Consider the following 21,087-nt stretch of genomic DNA (forward strand, 5'->3'; position numbering starts at 1 on the left):
ATATATCCAAATACATACATATGAGCCAAATATATACACATATAGTAAATACAAATGCACATATCTAAACACATATGCCTAAATATACACATAAAGCTCCAAATATAAATGCACATATCCAAATATATACATATAGATCCAAAAATATACACATATCAAATATAAACACATTTATCCAAATATATACACACATATAAAATATGAATACACACATCAAGTTATATACATATGTACCTAAATATATACATATATCCAAATATATACACATATATCAAATATAAACACACATATCCAAATATGTACATATATATCCAAAATATGCACATATGCCCAAATATATACACATTTAGCAAATACAAACACATATATTTAAATACATATACCTAAATATATATGTATCTCTCCAAATATATACACATATATTCAAACATGTATATACATACCCAAATATATATGTATGTACAGATATAAAAACATATATCCAAATATATTTTAATATACTTATATTAAATGCAGATATCTGTATTTTTACTTTTTATTTTGAAATAATTATAAACACACAGGAAGTTACAAAAATAGTACTGAGAGGTCTGGTGTAAACCATCACCCAGCCACTCAGCCTCACCCAAAGTTAACATCTTGCATAGCTATAGTTCATTATCAATACCAGGAAATTGCCATTGGCACAATGTAATGAACAAGTCCGCAGACCTGGCTCAGATTTCACCAGCTTTTATATGTATTCATTATTTTTTCCTTAAAAGATGTCAATGTTCTCTACATGTCTTGTCTCTCTCTCTCTCCCCCAAATACTGTGAAAAAAAGACCTTTGTCATAATTAGCTTAGAGAATAATGAGTTTTAGGGGCAGGAAGGATGATTTGTTTCCTCTCTTTGTTTTGTCCAAAGTGAATCTGGGCGTCAGAGCAGAGGACACCTGCCTCGTGCTGACTCAGAGTGGGCTGGTAAATTATCAGAGTTACTGTCTTCTTTTCTGCTGATATTTTTCATAAGCATTTAGTAAGTCTAAGGAGATGTCCGATGAAAACCCCTTTTTTTCAAAAACGAATAAACATCTTGATTTCTGTAAGCACAGCTCAATTAAGGAAATACCCCCTTGCTGGACACTGAGTTGGTCGGTCAGGTCTTGCTTAGAAACTGCTCCTGGGAGGGTTACATTTTAACTCCACTGCTGGCTGAGCAAGCCTGCTATCTCTTCACGAGGCCTGAGGGCTGATAAGTATCTCATTCCATGGTCCCAAGGACTGAGGCACAAAGGCGAACAAACAGGAGGGAAAGGTCGAATAAAGAAAGAAGAGCCACCTTCAGATGGATGAGAACGTGGTTCCTAGGTCTTACGCCCTAATAAACTAACACAGTGAGAGCAATCTGCAAACTGGCATGAGGGGCAAAGATAAACTTTCTAAGAACCTTTGCAGCAGGGAAAGCATACTTTGAGCCCTTAATAGAGTAATTACTTTGAGCCCTTAATAGAGTAATTATTTTGTGTAGTTTTTGTTTTGCAATGACATGACTTTTTTGGGAGGAGATTCAAGATGTCCCTGGTAAAGAAATGGGCTGCCTTAGAATGACAGTTCCCAGATAGCAGTGCCCGGGCTAGGAGGAGCCGACCTGGGGCTGGAGGAAGGTGGGCTGTTGGTGAGGGGGGAGGGAGAAGGTGACAGGTGCAGACGTTGGGTCAGCGTCGCAAGGTCCACACAGTCTCACCTGGGATGATGTCACCTGGCCACCACTCCCACCTCGAGCAGAGTGGGTGCAAGTGAGACCAACGGGGGCTCTACCCAACTCCCCCGATGAGGTCGGCTGTCCCTTGTGTTCATCACTTTCCTCGTAAGGGTCTTGCAAGGAGTTCACCATTTTCATGCCAGGACGGGAGAAAGTAGCTCAGTCTTCCCTTCCTAAGGGAACCAGCGTGGATCTTGGGTGCCAGCCCCTTGCTGGGCAGAGCCTCCCTCTTGTTTTGATGTCCTTACCCCTGGCTACAAGTGCAGCCGCGTCCTCCACAAATCCCAGGTGCAGAAGTTTCCTGGGGTCCCTTTAGGCGGAGGCTGCAGCTGGGGGGGGGGGGCCGGTAGAGACTGTGACGTGTACCTTTTATATAATCCTAGAAGAATCTAACCCCTGCGTGGCCAATAAACACTGAATGAACTGAACTCAGTGAGAACACACATCTCGGGCTTTACTCAACCTGCTGATGCTCTGCACAGAGGGCCTCTATCTCTTTCCTCAGTTTCTGCCATTTTTCAAATGGAAAGTGACTTATATTGAATGAATCATCTTTACAGCCTTGGGCAAAACCACTGCCCAACATCCCTCTAAGAGCCAGTATGGGATTCCTATGCAGGAGCTCGGAGAGTCTGTGGCTACATTCCTACCCTGTGCCCGTGAGGCTGGACCACTTAGAGCCGTGCTGAGGTGGAAATTCTATGGACCCACACCGTCTGCTCCTAAGCCACGCATCCCCCTTCATTCTTCTCTTGTCACAGGACAGAACAGGGCGCACAATAGCCCAACTCTGCTTCGTGTTTGCCTGTGTCCTCGTGATGCTTATGCGTCGTGAAGGAGTGAAGAACACATAGTCAGAAGGACATCGCAGGGCAACTTCATTTACAAAATAACATTTGTAGAACCAGATATATTCCAGAAGCTTCCAAGAGGAAAGGAGGCAAAAGGCATACCACCACCACCCATAATAAAACAATAAACAGGAAAAGGACATTTACGTGGATGTAGAATTTCTGACAACATTGTTCCCAAGATGCCATATCCATGAGGCGGTGTAAAAGTATTTTAAGTGGAAATAAATGCATAGTGGAAACATCATGTGTTACTAGAGTCTGTTTTGTTTTTTTCCCCAAAGGACTTTCTCAAACATACCAACATAATCCCCCTAAGAGATATTTCAGGTATTTTAAGAGAAGCGTCTTCCCGGGGCTGATTTCTCAACTTGCTTCCCTCTTGAGTCCCCTTTAATTAACTGGGCCACTAGGAGGGAGGAGGAGGGAAAAGCCAGGACGCAGTGGGAAACCAGGAAATGGGCCAGGGCATCCCAGTCCTTCACAGTGGTGCTGCCTTCTTGCTCTCGGGCACGTTTTGTTATTGTGAATTCTGCGCACACGGTACTTCAGCCCCGGGCAATTCTGGAGGAATTTCCACGCAAGACGATTGGTACGCACCTCTACATTTTGCTGGTTAATTTATAGAAAGGGATTTCATAGCCTGGAGGAAGGAGTGTTTTTAGTTCTTATTTCACGATTAAAATAGAGTCCATTCCTGAATATTACTGAGCACTCATGTAGGAGTTTTAAAAGATGGACTAGTTGGTCATTCTAGCCTTAAGCCAGGGAAAGTGCACAACCAACAATTAAAATGGAGACATTCTTTGACTTAGTTTAACCGCTCTTGATTTATTTCCTGAGGATGAGAATGTGACACCCTGGGACTTCATTTGGGGGAAAAGATCAACAAACATAATTTATAATCATGGTAAACATATGAGTCCACTGGACATAAAGAAATTTTGATAACAGTGGAATATTTTAACTCACGCAGTGATTTCTACAGTTTGGTAGGATGTGGGGATGGTAGCAGGGATCTCTGGCTTCAGGTTGTCACCTGAGGCCTAAGTAGACTGTGTCCATTCTCTGCACCCCTGGTGAACTAAGGGACCTTGGGAAAGATACGCTTTCCCAGCCTGAGCCACCTTCTCTGAAGTGGGGATGATAATAATGTTGCTTGCTTTGGAGGTTGAATGAAACAAGGCAGAGGGTCTGGCATAGGAAAGTTCTCAGCAAATGTTAGTTATCAGTGAGAAAAAGAAGGAAGGAAAGATGAGTAAGGGGGGGAGATGATGGGCTAGGGGTGTACGCAGACGCAGAGAGAGGCGGGAGGAACGCCGCGGGGGCGGGGCTGCTCCACCGCTTCCCAGCATCTATTGCAGACTCCGCTCTCAAACATTTTGTAAGATCCTCCAGTCAAGGTAATGTTTGAACCCTTCGGAGCACAGTGGCAATGGGCAGGCACCTAAGAGAATAATTAACCACATGGGATTATCTTCTTTGGGGGTGCGTTTCCTGTCATGCAAGTCAATGACATCTTGGGATTGGGACATACTGTTTTCCGGACACTGCTGCCCAGTCCCAAAATGGAACATAAGGAGGTGGTCCTTCTACTTCTTTTATTCCTGAAATCAGGTAAGATTTAAAGATTTTTTCCACTTTAATCAATATTTTTTCCCTAGCAATATATTAAAAATAGGTACATGATGGTTTTATGTGCCAATTGTTGCATTTCTCTTCTTGACTCATGAAATCTAAGATTGAGGAATTCTTCAAGACATAAATTTAGTTTCCCTTATGTGAATACTGGAGACAAATGGGCGGGGAAAATAATAAATGACATTTTAAATCTAAAAGATGAAGCCCCGGTAATGGGTTATTTTAGTTGGAAAAAAATAGCCCATATAGCTAACAACCCCAAAAGTTGTAGGAGTCTCTTTGCCTGGTTCTCAGTTTGGTTAATTTAGACCATTTTGGTTAAGGTACCATACTCTCCTGATTTTCACAGGTGAACAATGAAATGTCTCTGACCACAGTCTTTGACCAGTCTGTGGTTGTGGTCACCAGTTCCCTGTTTGTTATGGCTTAAGGAAGGTTTTCCATACGCATAACTTTGCTTCTTATGCTGGAGACATCGCATTGATTTGTAGGATGGTGTGCACGTTCAAGAAATCCCCACTGGGTGCTCACCGCCGGCCAGGCACGTTTTTATCCATACGTGCATGTGTGTGTGTATGTGTGTGTGTGTGTTTATGTGTGTGTGTATCATTTACCAAACACCAGCTTATTTAGCTAGTGCACTAGGTATTGTCCCCATTTTATAGGTGAGGAAATCTGTCCTTAGGAAAATCACCGTTATTTGCCTAATGACCAAACCCCCAAATCCAGGAAGTGAAGAAGCCAGATCTTAAGCCAGGGCTCTCCGAGAAGGAATCTGGCGCTCTTCTCACTTTTTCAACATTGTCCAAATCTTCTTTAAAATAGTCCAAGCACATCTTTGTAGTTCCTTTTTATGGTCAGCTTTATGAGGTACAATTTACATGCTATACAATTCACCCATTGAAAGCATACAGTCCAATGGTTCTCAGTATATTCAGAGTGGTGCAACCATCACAGCACTTTTTAGAACATTTTTAATCTCCTTCAGATAAGCTCCACACCCCTTCACTGTCACCTCCAACCGTCTTCTCCCCTCCCCTGCCACCGCCATCCCCACCCAGCCCTTGGCCAGCACAAATCTACTTTCCGTCTCTGCCTTGCTTGTATTAGACATTTCCTGTAAATAGAATCATACATTATGCCAGTAGTTCTTTATAATAAATAATGTATAGATATTTGAAATTTGATTTATAAATAGCCAGATAAAATTTTACAAGTTGTACTTAATTTAACTTTCCTTTTAAAAAAAAAAAAAATGAAGTGTTTCATCTTTCCAGAGCACTGCAATGACCAGGGAGAGGAAAAATCTACTGAGGATTGAGCCCAGGACCTCAAGTGTGCTAGGCATGCACCCCACCCCTAAGCTATTTCCCTCCCCCCTGTACTTTAGAGTCAAATACATTTGAATTTAGTGGAGACATACAAAGAAATATCAAAGGAAAAGACAGAGCAGAAGAGTGTATAAAGAGGGTTTTGTGGGAAATGGTAGTGTGGGGGTTCAGAGATGCACACTCTATTTTAGCCTCTGGAAAGCAGGACCTGGAACTTGGACTAATTCAGTGGGTCACACCCAGATGTGAGAACAAACTCTCTGCAGCAGGATTAACATACGTCTTCACCAGCTTTCATAAGCTCTTTTTGAAAAGAAGGCATTTACTCTGTCTTTCCGTGGAAGCGTTTCCTCTTTCCAGAGCGCTGCGATGACCGGGGAGAGGAGAAAGCTTCCTTTACAGCTGTCCTCAGTGAGAGGGAATAAACGGTTTACATTTCACAAACTGCTAAATTTTTTCTTTCAAACACACAAGCATGGGTGCACACATACACACCACAGTGATGAAATCAAACCCCACGTTATTATTATTTTTTTAAACGGAGGTACAAGGGATGGAACGCAGGACCTTGTGCACGGTAAGCACATGCTCTACCACTGAGCTACACCCTGCCCCCAAGCCCCACATTATTAAAAAAGGGTCCTTGCTTTGGTAGCAATATGCATCTACACTCAGCCTAGATTATAAGAGCACTTTTCTTACTAAAAAGATTTGTTTCGTATTTCTGGGTCAATAAATAAACTGTATTATACCACATTGCCATATGCCTTGAAGTTAAAGAAAGAAAATATTGAGGGAAAGCTTTTCAAACTAAAAAGAAAAAAAAATTCTTTTTTTTGGGCTATTTCTTGGAGCTCCTAAGGTGAGTCTCAGTGGCTATATGCTGTGGAACATAATAACATCACATAAGCAAAGGTAAATTAACTAAAGGGCGATAAAAATGGAAATGTTCTTGTTTTGATATCATTTCTATCCCTGACCTGCTCTGCTTTCTAAGAGCTCTTCCAAAGATGTAATGTTAATCTTTACAGGCAACTATGCTTGTTTTTAAAATCACGTTTTGATCTGTAGAATTTACCAAAGCACAACTCTTCCTGGAAACTAGAGCTCAAATTGGGAGAAGATGCTGGGTGAAGATGTGGGTATGGGTCTAAAATATATGTTTCTCCATAATCTTTTGATATATGCAAAGGTGCTTTTTGGGTACTAAACTTTGATGACATCAGTCAACTTCCTATTCAGAGGTAGAAATATCCACCCTTCCAGTTTGGAGAACCTTAAATTGAGGCAAAATGATGAGCAGACAGGGAAGGATTAGACTCTGCAAGATGGCCTTGCTTCATCTTTGAGAACACGTCACCCCTGTGCAGGCTGAGTGTGCTCAGGGGGTCAGGGATGTCCTTTCGGAGAATGAGGATCTTACCCTTCATGAGCCTTCCTCCTAGATAATTGTCATCAGTATCCAAACACACTCTAGAAGATTTTATCTTTTTTAAAAATATATTTTAATTGAATTATAGTCAGTTTACAATATTGTGTCAATTTCTGGTGTACAGGACAATGCCTCAGTCATATGGGAACATGCATACATTAGTTTTCATATTCTTTTTAACCATAGGTTACTACAAGATACTGAATATAGTTCCCTGTGCTATACAGTATAAACTTGTTGTTTATCTATTTTATATATAGTAGTTAGTATTTGCAAATCTCGAACTCCCAATTTATCCCTTCTCACCCCCTTCCTTCCCTGGTAATCATGTTTGTTTTCCACGTCTGTGAGTCTGTCTCTGTTTTGTAAACAAGTTCATTCGTGTCATTTTTTTTTAGATTCTGCCTATAAGTGATCTCATATGGTATTTTTCTTTCTCTTTCTGGCTTATTTCACTTAAAATGACAGTCTCCAGGTCTATCCATGTTGCTGCAAATGGTATTATTTTATTATTTTTATCACTGAGTAGAAGATTCCATCTTGAAGAAACTTCTGAGACTGCATGTGCCCTCAAGGAAACGCTCCCTTCACAGCCCAGCTTCTGAAGAGAACTGCCCTCTCCCGCCGCTCCCACTGCCTCTCCTAGTCACTCTTTCAGCCACCCACTCTGGCTTTAGTCCCCACCTCCCCCCTCAAAGTGGTCAAGGTTACCAGGTTGCCTAATCCCATGTAGATAAACTTCAGGAAACACTGCTGTTTCCATTTTATTAACCTCGTTTGGCCTCTCACCCTATGAAAATGCCTAGTGTTCCATCCCAGAAGGATGGAGGCCGACACCTCCAAGCTTGGAATAGAGCTGCCAGAGCGATCTTAGGGGGCATGTGGCGCCTCGGAACAGGGCGTACTCTCCGTAGCCTTGTGCTGTGAACATGGCTGAGGCCCCCCCCACCACCCAGTGCAGTTGCAAGGGGGCAGAGTAAACTTCAGACGGAGTCTTTGCCTCAGATTTTATCTCAGAGGAAAACCAAAACCACGGTTTGTCCCAGGTTCTGCCCTTTCACAGTCTCCTCAGAGATGCCAGAAATCTGTCATCATCATGGAAAACATGATTTCTCTTTAAGAACTAGTGCGGTGTCACTGGACTAGGTTCAGTATGAAAATGACCATGTGTTGTGAGACTTGGTTCAGGCCCTATTCATTCTCAGCGTCATCAGCTCACCAGAAGTTTGTCTCCCTCGGTGGAACCATTCAGAGAATGCCCATCACATCAGTTTAAGTGACAGTGTCACAACCCAAGTTCATACCGGTGGAAGGAAAGCAGATTCTGTTCATACCTGGGGATGGACAAATAGCATGGAAACCGCCACTGTTGGTCCCTTACTGTTGTATCAGAACATGTGGTTATAAGCAACCAGATCAAATTCATTCTTGTTTCAGGTTTCTTGCCCATTAACCCAGCAACATGGAAGTTGTCAAACAGTTCTAGTCTATTAATCTATCAGTCCAGTTGGTCTTTTAATACAGGGCGATCTATGAATGAAACAAATTTTCTTAAAAAAATTGTTTTAATTGAATTACATCCAATTTACATGTGTTAATTTCTGGTATACAGCGTACTGATTCATTTATACATGTATGTATATTCCTTTTCATATTCCTTTCCATTACATACAATGTACTGAATACAGTTCCCTGTGCTGTACAGTAGGACCTTGTTATTTATCTTGGAGCTAATTTTCAGACTAAACATTTTTATTCTTAGCCACCCATTCTGCTTCCAACAGAGCAGTAAGTTTTACTCGGTTGATGCAAAACAAGTCGTTTACACCTTCGTGATCATTAAACAATGGTGTTGATAGATGTATCCTCTGTCCCATTCTTATCTTCCATTTGTAGGTCTTGGAGACCCCCTGGAGGACTATGTGAATACCCAGGGCGCTTCCCTGTTTAGTTTGACCCGGAAGCAGCTGGGAGCAGGAAGTGTAGACGAATGTGCAAGAAAGTGTGAAGAGGAAACCAGCTTCATTTGCAGGTATTTTCATTATCACTGCGCTGATGCTGAAATCTGGCTGTTTGAGACACTATTACTTTGATCACGAGAAATTTGCTCGTGGATTTATCAACAAAAATAAGATTCAAGACGAAGGAGGAGTTTCATGGGATCAGAGTTTGGAATCTGTATTTGCTCCTTGTGTCTGAAACCATGTAGTTTCTTGTTAAAGTTCATTCACGTCCCCTTTAGAAAAATGTCCCCAAAGGAAGTTATTCACTTTTGCAGGAGACATCATCAGTTAATATTATGAACTCTAATTTTTAACATCATTGTCAGTAAATATTTATTAAGGATTGTGTGATGGAGGGGTCCTAGACCCTAAGGAGCAATGAAACACAGATCTAGTGACCCAGTTGATAGGCTATATATCAGGATGTATGATAGATTTTTGTGTAGATACAAAAATTCAGTGTTTGCCCTTTTGCATTTATGGTATAGTCACAGAAACTGGATAAAATGTAAAAATTAAAAAATATCTGTGAAGCTAATGTGAGGTATTGATAAGTGACATCATCAATATGTACTCTATAAAGATTCCGAGGAAAGAACAATCCTAGAACTGAGTGGACTAGGGGAAACCTGGGGGGCGGGGGGGGAGTGGGGAACTGAGCTGGGCTGTGAAGGGTGAGATCTTGGTAAATACTGATGAGGCAGGAGGCATTCCAGGCAGAGGGAGCAGCAGGGCCAGGCACCTGTGAGAGGCACAATGATGGACCAAGTCAGCTAAAGCAAAGGATTCACATAGGAGATGGGGCTGGAAAGGAAGCCATGGACGGCTCTGACGCTAGGCTGAACGTGAACGCAGGACCAGGGGCAGGGGGGTAGGATGCAGAGCTGTGGTCAGGGGCAAGTGGCAGGAGTCCACGCGGACCGTCTTGGGAATGGCTTCAATGCCGTGGGTTGTTTCTCTCCAACACAAGGCAAGTATTCTGGCACTTTGTTAAGAAAGTGAGTGAAGAAAGAGTCAAGCAGTTGAAACAGAAAGAAAATTTGGAGGAGGAGAAGGTAAAGGCAGAAGACAAGAATACCCACCATGCTGACGCACCCTTTCACGATGCTTCATTGATACTGTGCCGTACTGAATGGAAAGTAACGACTCTGAGCTCCTAGATTCATCAACAGATAGTTGTCTTTAGAGTCTCTTGCTTATTAATAAAAGTTTGCTTTCTTTATTTTTTTGGTGGAGAGATAATTAGGCTTATTTTTATTTATTCATTTATTTTTAATGGAGGCACTGGGGATTGAACCCAGGACCTCATCTATACTGAGCACAAACTCTACCGCTGAGCTATTAGCCTCCTCCTAAAAAGTTTGCTTTTCTGAAACAAAGGAAAACATTTGTTGTGTTTCCTGACTCCCTCCTGCAGGGCATTCCAGTATCACAGTAAAGAGCAGCAGTGTGTGATCATGGCTGAAAACAGCAAGTCTTCCCCAGTCCTCAGGATGAGAGACGTCGTTTTATTTGAGAAGAGAAGTGAGTACAACGTTTTCTTCTTTCTCTTCCTGTTCTTCCCCTTCCTTTCCCCCTCCCCTGGTTTTATGTCTGTAACTTATCAGACCAGAGAATGGAAGCGCTGTGGCGTCACGGAACTGAATTTCGAGTCAGAGGATTTGACCACTAACCCACTATGTCAACTTGAGTGCATTACTTCCCCTTTTAGGTTTCATTTTTCTTGATTTAAAAATGATGGGATTGGATTTACAAAGTCACTTCTACCTCTATGACTCAGAAAATAAGATATTCAAAATCGTATTTTGTTTTTAAGGAGAAGAGGGAGAGTCTCTCTGTTTCTCATGATGTTGGATTTTTGTTCTGCTGGGATCACAATCTGTGGTCTGAAGCCTAGAGAAATAGAAAAACTGAGACGTTTTCAGTCTGCAGCAACATTTGAATAGAAGCAATATCCTTATTTTTATTCTTAAAAGTTTCCTCTTTTCTTTTCAGGCATGGTCTGTATTTCCCTTAGACTCTGAAATGTTGTCTTTTGAAAATGCAAGAGTTGCAGTTCTTTTTCCATAGTTGTCTTGAAAATTCTGGATCTCTCACTGTTTAGGGTCATGGGTGGCCTAGACTCCTGCGGAAATTGCATGTCTTCTTAGATATGAGAAAGTTCATTAAACATGTTCAAAGATTTAAGTGAATGTGTGATGCTTTTAAAGCTACCTCCTATTCTCTGTTGTTGGCTAGATATTAAGACCATTTGGATAACAGTTTTGCTCTCCAAATATTCTGTATCACAGGTGTTAAAAACAACCCGAAAATCCTATTTCATGTATTTTTTGACGATGACTTATTCTCTCTAGTCTTCCCACAAAACTCTAAATAACATTTTGAGAAGCATCTCTTTAGGTAAGGATTCTATTTACGTATTGGTTCACCTTCTCAGGTTTAATTAGCAGAGTGTCTGCTACTCACTTCCCGTCCACTGTGTAGCTCTAATTCTTGAGACTAAAGGGCAGATTAAATCTAAAGTTTATCTATTGAAGTTACTAGTTCTTACAAATAGTGAATAAAGGAAGATATAAGATTCCCCACTATCCATCAGTTTTTTTTTAATAAAAAGGCTGGTGGGATTCTCCCTGCAAAATGCTAACATTTAAACAAGTCGTTTGTAAATTGTTAACCAGAAGGATCATGGGGGTGACTGCTAGGCTCAGTATGGATGGTTGGACAGTGGCTTGTTTTCAAGGTGATGGAAGGAAGCAAAAGGTTATATACACTTTGGAGGGTACATACAAACAAAAGAGAGGTAAAAAGTCAAAAGTCAGTCATTTTTGGGTGCTTGTTTCCTTACTGTGGAATATTGACCTGCCGCTAAATTACCTGCCAGGGTTTTTCTGGGAACAGCCAGTGTCAGATTACAGACCTATCTCCACTTGTCGCCACGGCCACTGCCCCACTTGGGTCTAAGCCGCCATCATCACTGGCTGGGCCATGGCAGTGGCTGGTCTGTAACTTCCCTGCTTCGAACCCTTTGTGCCCTTAGAATAAAATCCAAATACTCACCGTTTGCTACGGGGCGCTGCATTAAGACTGCCTCGTGCGCTTCACTCAGCAGCTGCTCTACACTGGGCTTCTCTCTGCTCTGCCAGCTGCCAAGCGCACACCCCTCCTGCCCGGGACCCTCCTCTGTTCTTCCAGCTCCTTCTCATCTCCCTAGTCTCAGCTCAAGCATCACCTCCTTTGAAAAGTCTCCCTTCACCCCTGGCCTCCAAAGTTCCTTGAGTTTACATTTTTGATGAGTGTAACGTGTCTACCGTAATAACATATCTCAACGAAGATATGTCCACAATCTTTATACACAGTGCTGGGTTTAAAGCAGAAGTTGCTGTAGCTGTGTTAGAAATACTTTCCCCAGATAATTTATCAACTACTTTTTAAAAAATGCCTTCAGGAGCACGTTTATTGTGTTTGAGATGATACATCAGGTGCTTTCTGAGCTGCAAAGGGAAAAAGGAAATCCTTTCATTACAAACTGACAAAGGTAAAAGGTAAAACATTTTTCACCACAGCATGAGCCACATACTCAGAAACAGATCTGGGTTTAATGCAAATGACCATAATTCTTAGTCATCTCCAGCAACTTTTATAACTTCATACAGATAATGAATTGGGCTAAAATGCACTATAATATTTGGTAGACTTCAGGACCAATATCCTTAGTACATCACAAAATACATTTTGATACACCCAAGAAGCAAGACTTGCAAGTAGGCATTTGTTTGTTTGTTTGTTTGTTTTAACGGAGATACTGGGGATTGAGCTCAGGACCCTGTACATGTTAAGCATGTGCTCTACCGCTGAGCTAAATCCACCCCCTGCAAGTGGACGTTTTAAAAATAACTAACCTACAGCTACAAAGTTCTACTCTTGATAGCATTTACCTTTTTGGAGAGCTTCCCAGTCTCCAAAGGATGAAAGCAGAGAGTAGAATCAGTATAACACATACACAGAAGTCCGTATTGCAAAGGCTATAAAGATGCGCAGCGCAGTGAGAAGACGCCTTCTGCTCCGTCACACTGCATACAAACGATGTGAATGATGCGTATCTCTTGGTCCACCGTCTGGCTATCCTGTGATGTTCTCCTCTCTTGGTCAAATACTGAGTGGCTATGCTTCCAACCAGAGGATCCACAGGGTTGCAGTTCATCAAAAGAGAACAAATTGACAGCTTTGAGAAAGTCAAAGCAGGACTCCAGTTGTCTTTAAGGATGTCCAGGCAGGTGACTCCCTGACTGCTGATGTTGCAGGGACAGATTCTGGTGTGGAAAGTAACCTTCAGTGGCTTAAAAGGATAAGCAGTGAAAATGTGGTGTTCAGAAAAAACACACCACCTGCATATACAGAGCCTGGTGGACCAAGTGTGGTCAATCTCCAGTCACAAATGTTACCTCCTGCAGACCCAGTCGGCCGTTAGGAGGAAGATCAAGGGTTATTTCAGCTAGTTCCTTCCGAATTCTGTTAATCAATCAATTACTTTAAAAACTTGGCTTCAGTGGGGAACCATGAAAGATGATAAAAATATTCCTTAAATTTTTTATAGTTTCATTGAAAACGCAAGTTTATGTTGGCACCTTTTGATGTAAAGCAGAGGGTTTTTTCCTTTGAATCCGGGGCCACCAGCAGGAGTTATCTGGTTCATTTCTTGCATAAACCACAATCCAGTGAATGGTCTATGATAATCAGAGTCCTTCTCTTTGAAGTCGAGCAGGTCTAGAGGCATCCATCCATCACTCTGACTCTATAGTATCTTTGTATTTGTATGATGCCCCTTCCTTCAAACTCATATCAACTCTGAGTGGATTGCACTCAGTGGATTTGATAACAGCTTTTAAAACTGTTCAACTCTTTCAAGTCCTTGAAAATTCAACTTAGTATAAAAAGCTGTTTTTTATCCATATTCATTTCGCAGTTTTGATCATTTTCAATCAAATAGAGCCGTACAGAAAGTTTTGGAAATAAAAATAAATGACTTGGTAAGCATATAACCCAATCAATGGAAACAGAGTAGAAGAGAGCACCAGGCCACAGGCGGGCACCTGACAGCATATTTTAAAGACAGGATGAGGCCCACTGGCTAGTCAGTGAGTTAAAGTGAAGGCTGGTTGAGAGCATCCACTGTAAACATTGAAAGTAGACCACAATTGTATCACCCTGTTTAGCACTTTTTCATATTTGAAATACTACTGGGAGCTCCCAAAGTAGAAATGGCTTGGATAACTTTCAACCTCTGGAGCCTGCTGCCACCCTGCGGAGAAGCCCCCACCCCTTTCCCATCCACTCTCTCATGACGCCATTTATTTCCTGTTACACCTGTCGCCACGAGGTTCTCTCTTTCACAGTCTGCGTCCTTGAATACTTCCTGTAACCAGCCCCCCTGAGTCCACTGGACTGTAAGCTCCATGAGGGCAGGGCCTCTGCCTGTCTCTACTCCACATGTCCCCAGTGTCCCCAGCGATGCCCAGCACACGGAGGGGCTGTAGCTTTGAAGAAATGAATCCATGCCCCAAATGGCTTAGCTAACTGTAACTCTTACCTAGATGCAAAAGGCTGTCTTATTTTTTTAACTTTTTTTAATTGACGTATAGTCTGTTTACAATGTTGTGTCAATTTCTGGTGTACAGCACAATGCTTCAGTCATACATATGCACACATATATGCGTTTTCATATTCTTTTTCATTATAGGTTACTATAAGATATTGAATATAGTTCCCTGTGCTATACAGAAGAAACTTGTTGCTTGTCTATTTTATATATAGTAGTATCTGCAAATCTCGGACTCCAAATTTATCCAAGGCTGTCTTTTTAGATAGTGCGCAATGGTGTTGCCTGGTTTACAAGTCCTTTCTCTCAACATGTCCAAACAGGGCAGGGCTTCTTCATGATTTGTTCTGTTGTGGAAGGGTTTGACCACTGTTTGAAATTCACTGCAGTATATCTTTCGGAGTGCAAGACCGGAAATGGAAGGAACTACCGGGGGACCATGTCCAAAACGAGAAGGGGTGTTACCTGTCAGAAATGGAGCAACAGCTCTCCGCACATACCCAAGTAAGACTTCCTCTCTCATTTCTGTGCTCACCCCTTATGCTTAGAATGATTCCACTACTTCTGACCCAAACCAGAATTTGCGACTAGCAGGTACAGGGAGAACCTTACTGATTGTTGGCGTGGAGTGGTTCCATTATTTATGGCATAGAAGTAGAAAATGGTTGCTTTCCATTCATTCTTGTGTATATACTTTTCTGGAAGACTTAGAACCGTACAAGAGGACAATGAGTCTATGCGTTCTAGGCTGAGTCTGAGCAAAGACCAAAGATGACTCCGTTTAGGACTGAATTAGTCCAAATAGAACACAGTACGTGTTAACCTCAACAGTGTAGAACAGAAGAGTAAATAAAATATAAATGAAAAACAGATTATCTTGCAACTTGCCTACTATTCACTTTAGTGTCATTCTTTTGGTGCTTTGCCCAGTATGGTCTTAGGTGGCGCTAAGTTTTCGTTAACAGTGTTACCACTGTTGTTGTCTTTTACCCTCCCCCGACCACCCCCAAACAGATTGCCTTTATGTACCCCGATGACGTGGGCAGGTCTCATATGAGGGCTCGTCGAGGTAAAGCGATTAAGCCAGTGGCCAAATCATGGATTGTTCAGGGCCTTAGAGATAATCTTGGCCATTCCTATCCTAACGGACGTGGAGACTGAGGTCCTGAGAGGACCAAGTCTACCAAGAGCAGGGACCAAGAAGAACCCAAAATCAAATCTGCCATTTTAGATTCTGAGTCTTGGGCTTTTGATCTGCAACTCACCTCTGAAAATGAGCCTAACTCCAGCCTCCAACTCCCATTCATTCTGTATGCAGCTCAGAGAGGACATGGAGTTTGGAGTCAGGCAGATCTGACTTTAGACTCTTGAGATGCTACTTATGAATGGCTCAAGCTTAGGCAAGATTTGACTTGTTTTACATTGCTGGGCCTCAGTTTTCTCATCTGTAAAATGGAGTTTATAATAGCACTTTCCTGATAGGGGTTTTTATTAAGACTAAGTCAGAGAATGTATGGACAGATTTTAGCATAATGCCTCGTGCAGCGTTCACACAGACAAAATGGAGAACTTCTGTTATTTTTACGGAAAGGAGGGTGCCTGACAAAAGCAGGTGTTTGGGATGCATCGTGAACATGGCAGGCTTTTGAGGGGTTGTGCGTAAAAACAATGGCTCAACTTCTAAGACTTGGCTGTCCACACAGTGATAATGGTAATATTAGCTACTCCACTGAAACTGGCTTATCACTAGAGAAACTGAACTTTAGACAACACAAATGTTGTAGCCGAGACGCATTTGGATGACAGATGGGAAAGAGAGGGCATTTTATTCTGCCTTGCTGATAACATGCTGACTTTAAAAATATAGTCAAAGTGATTCTTTTCCATCCTCCACAGCTATTCACCTGAAAAGTTACCTCAAGCAGGCCTGGAGGAGAACTACTGCAGAAACCCAGACAACGATGACAAGGGGCCCTGGTGCTACACCACAGACCCCAACACTAGATTCGACTACTGCGACATCCCCGAGTGCGAAGGTTGGGCGCAGCTCTAGAAAATGTTTTCCTGTCTGCTCTTTGTCTGCGGAGTAATTTGCTGTAAATCGATTCCCTCCAGGGATATTAATAATCAATCAGTGCCATATGTGACAAAATCGAGTAATGTATGACCTCTTGGAAAGGACTGATTTTGCCACAGTTTCCATTATTGGCCTGAATTATTTTTATTAAAATGTACTTCAACATGTACAAATATGAAGCTAGATATAAACTTTAGATACAAACTTCTTATGCTTAAAGCTCTGACACAGTATAAAGCTGAAAACATATTTGCTACTAAATTGTTAAGACTACAAAATCAACAAAATTCAAATATGCAATATTAATTTAACATGGTAGATTTTGCTGTTTCCTTGAAACCAAGCTAGAACCAGTTTTTAAGTCAGCAATCTATTATTTGAATAGACCAATCAATTAAATGGAGCACATCAAAAGTCAATGCTAAAAAATGTAAAACACACTATTGAAAAATGCTCTTCATTTCATAGTTCCTGCTACATTTACTGATGCAAGAGGGGAAGGGAGGAAGGTGGGGTCTGTGTAACCACCGTGTGACACGTACCGTGTACGTACCGTGTGACAGCTCAGCGCCCCCATCACTTGGTCTATTTCAACCATGGGGATCATTTATTTGTACACTATGTTATGAGGTCACTGGGCCCTTAATTGACACGAAACTATCATTTTCGTATCAAGTTTGCTTCTGTCTTCCTTATTATTGCATAAAAATTAAAGTCTTATAGTACTCTGCTGCACTATGTTATTTCAAGAATTCCAAATCGAAGTTTCAGATTTTAAGTGATGTAAGGGTGAGAAAAGCAATCCGTCATGCTTCTCAGTAATATAAAAAGAGAAACACTGTCATTGCAGGTGAATATTGTTCTCGGTGAGATCACCAACACGCAAAAACCAGCACTAAAATCCTGAGAGTGTGTCAACTTATTTAGCAGTCATCCCTACGATCAGAATAATTTCAATGATTTTTAAATATCATTATTGAAATGAAAACCCCAAATATTAAAACATTCTAGCAGAGGACTTACAGACTTCTGAGGTTATGTGCAACCTTCTCGTCCAGCCCCCGAAACCACCCACCCAGGGCCACGCATCCCAGTTTGAGGATATAGCATTACAGAGTTTCTGGATTTGGTCATGACTTGAGAAGATATGGACCAAAATTTCACCATTTGAGAAAAAGAATGACATTTTAGACTGTGTTAGAAAATTAAGTCTTTGCTACCAAGTGATTTTTGGGAAGTACAGATTACCAAGTGACAAAGGGATTTGAGACATTTGTAGTGAATTCATTTCAGTTTCTGTCTTCCTTTTTTCTCCATCCAGATGAATGTATGCATTGCAGTGGAGAAAATTATGAGGGTAAAATTTCCAAGACCATGTCTGGACTTGCTTGCCAGTTCTGGAACTCTCAGAGCCCACATGCTCATGGATACATCCCTGCCAAGTACGTCTCACTGGGAGCACCATGGCTAATTAAATGTTCTTTAGTTATTTCAGCATTCCTCAGCAAGTGACCATATCTGATGTTTTTGAATTTTAAAGTTCGCATCTTCCCACATGACTGCAAGTGAAGTATGCATTCTTACTACTCAAAATGTGGTCCACGGAAGAGTGATACTATCTGAGAGTTTGTTAGAAATGCAGACTTTCAGACCCTCTGATTCTGAATTTGCATTATAACCCAATTCCTGACTGATCCGTATGTGAATTAAAATTCAAGAAATACAGACACACCTTGCTTGTGTATTTTCCAAATATTTCCCTCATCTTTGTATTCCTTTCCTTTTCCTTCAGTCTGATGAGGTTCAAGGCTTCCTAACAATCCATGGATGGGCTTTAGTATTTCGTGAATCCCTCAACACCTTATGTGTATTTATATCAGTGCATTTCTCTGGGGATTCCTAACTTTCACTAGATTCTCAAAGGGGGATCATGAGTTTATAACAGAGTCCCTGACCTAGAAAGTAACGGTAATTTTTAGAGTCTTCTATTTCACATGAATTGTACTGTAAAACACCTCCCTCTCTGTAGCTGCTTCTGGTCTTTTTCTTCATTCCATGACAACTGTGGGGTTATAACAAGGCTTAGAAAAACCTGTAAGAAATGAGACTAAGTCGCAGACTTCAATGTGGAAAACAGCTCCACTGAATTTCTGTCCCTCCCGTTCCAAATAGCTCCGTAAAATACAGTTTTTGCTCTTTTCCTTTCCCTACTGTATTCCAAAGAAGAAATACAGTAAAAGCCTCAAGTCCCAGAACTGAGTTAAGTTTACTTTCAGGAAACTGGAAGAAGGGGATGGCTTAAGCCACTGCTAGCTTCTCTGTCCATCCTGACTAAGCATTTACAGTCTCAGAAAGAGACGTGCAATTCGCTCAGAGGGGCACAAGGTATAGTGTGCATTTCACAGTCGTAGCCACCGCTCCCTGCTTGGGGGGGGGGGGGGCTCACTGGCCTGGTGCTTGCAGGAGCATAGCTTATCCCTCTCAGTTTAGAAGATAGCAGGACCAGAACTTGGTAGACCAGAAGGACCATTCCTTTAACCTGTGATGACACTGACTTCTAGGTTTTACTGCTTACTAGATGACTGTCTCTAGCCGGTGAGCACTTTGTGTTTTAAAAATTGCTATTATTTGCATTTGAATTACTGGCATTGGCTTACATCAGTTTTCCAGATGGCCAAAGTGATAAAGTTGGTCCTGTTCCGTAATTTTTGCACATGTAAACTGTTAGAAACACAGTTCTTAGAATACTTGGCTAATCTTTCTTGTGAGATTGTCATCACTTTTTTGGATAGCCTTCATCCAGCCACCTCCTTGGCTGACTGCCTGTGCCTAGCATAGAGCAGGTGCTCAATATTTGCTCATTTGGTATGATTCTCAACCATGAATGTAAATGTTCAGTGCTGTTAAAAATCTTCTTGCACATTCAGATTTCCAAACAAGAATTTGAAGATGAATTACTGTCGTAACCCTGATGGAGAGCCCCGTCCATGGTGTTTCACCACGAATCCCAACAAACGCTGGGAATACTGCAACATCCCAAGATGTAGTAAGTATGGCTCATACTTAGTCCTCAGGGATCGTAGCCTGTTCTTCTCTTGGAATCAAGAGTGCTGTGCGTGAGTGTGGTGCTGAAAAAGTTCCCTACAAGTCTTGTGGGATATAATTGCTCTTTTAAAATAATTTATTGGTTACGATAGGTAATTGACCAGAGCATCTACTTATATATATATTTTTCCTCCCGTATCAGAGACTTCTGCCTCCTTTGAGTACAGCTGGATGTAGCCTTTGGGGAGGTATCTCTGCTTCCTACTTTTCTCTAGTGCTAAAGGTAAATCAGACCCCTGCTTTCTGGTGAATGGATTTCACTACCAACCAGAAGTTCTTTCTGATTGTTTCTTTGTAAGCAAAGAAGTGTATCTGGATGTCGTGTTTTCCAGTACGCCCAACTTGTGAGGGAACAGCAGGAGAAGAGAAGTTAGGAGGAGAAGATGGAATGGCAGTCCTAGTAGGAATGACTTGGAAGAAACAATTTTATGATATTTTTTTCTGTGAGAATTTGAAGCAAGGACTGAACAAAGACCTCTGAGACTGTCAGAAAGACTTGGCCGGCCGTGAGGCTGGCTGCCTGCTCTTTGCTCCGATGGCCACCCTCCGGGCTGCCGAGCTGCCTCAGTATTCTTCTTGAGGAGCACCAGTCCTCTTTCTGTCATCTTCTTTCCTTAAGACCTTCTTGATTTCTGGCTGCACACGCTTTTCCTTGGAGACACTGTTTTCCTTTTCCCCGTGGACTCTCTCTGTTGTTTGGGTTTGTGGAATACTGGGTGCCATTCAGTTATGTTTACTTAATGAACAATTTATTCTTCACAAAGGACGCTGGACGGTTGGTATATGTGAAGATTTGGGGTGGGATGTGACACCTGCTGATCCTCACCACATGTGATGGACTGAGAGTAGAGAAATAAGAGAATGTAGAAAGAAGCATCTACTCCATGGGGCTTGACCTGGGAGGAGTTCCTCATAAGATGGGCTTGTAAACATCAATTCTGCCACATTCACTTCTTCTGAAAAATGACAAACAATTTTCAAATGCCAGATTCTAAGAGGATGAGCAGAAAAGAAGATAGGCTGATGCTCCCTGCATCCATCCCCCCATAACATCCATCTGTAGATTTTTTTATTTAAAGAAAATATTCATTATAATGTATTTTCCCCATTTAAGCAACACCCCCACCACCTTCTGGGCCAACATACCAGTGTCTGAAGGGAAGAGGTGAGAACTATCGAGGGGTGGTGGCCGTCACTGTATCTGGGCATACCTGTCAACGCTGGAGTGAGCAGTCCCCCCATAAGCACAACAGGACCCCAGAAGACTTCCCCTGCAAGTAAGTCTGCTCCGGTTTCATTCCCTGTC

General features: G+C 41.8%; 1 protein-coding gene and 1 pseudogene across 2 annotated transcripts in view; one reads left to right on the forward strand and one right to left on the reverse strand.

The window, feature by feature from the left end:
- The first annotated feature begins 4,096 nt into the window (after positions 1 to 4,096).
- The window catches only part of LOC105086291 (plasminogen), a 41,322-nt gene continuing 24,331 nt past the window's right edge, over positions 4,097 to 21,087 (forward strand). The window contains exons 1-8 of one of the 2 annotated variants that reach the window (XM_064486503.1): positions 4,097 to 4,213; positions 8,897 to 9,032; positions 10,421 to 10,527; positions 14,989 to 15,103; positions 16,496 to 16,635; positions 17,998 to 18,118; positions 19,604 to 19,722; positions 20,896 to 21,058. In XM_064486503.1, the coding sequence (XP_064342573.1) occupies positions 4,099 to 4,213; positions 8,897 to 9,032; positions 10,421 to 10,527; positions 14,989 to 15,103; positions 16,496 to 16,635; positions 17,998 to 18,118; positions 19,604 to 19,722; positions 20,896 to 21,058 (1,016 nt within the window). In that variant the 5' untranslated portion in view covers positions 4,097 to 4,098. The remainder of the gene's footprint in view (positions 4,214 to 8,896; positions 9,033 to 10,420; positions 10,528 to 14,988; positions 15,104 to 16,495; positions 16,636 to 17,997; positions 18,119 to 19,603; positions 19,723 to 20,895; positions 21,059 to 21,087) is intronic. The other variant, XM_010976751.3, reaches the window with a different exon arrangement.
- On the reverse strand, positions 12,935 to 14,458 carry LOC116154498 (ubiquitin-conjugating enzyme E2 E1-like; annotated as a pseudogene).

Source organism: Camelus dromedarius, chromosome 6 (genome assembly GCF_036321535.1).
Source record: "Camelus dromedarius isolate mCamDro1 chromosome 6, mCamDro1.pat, whole genome shotgun sequence".
In the NCBI taxonomy this organism is placed as follows: Eukaryota; Metazoa; Chordata; class Mammalia; order Artiodactyla; family Camelidae; genus Camelus; species Camelus dromedarius.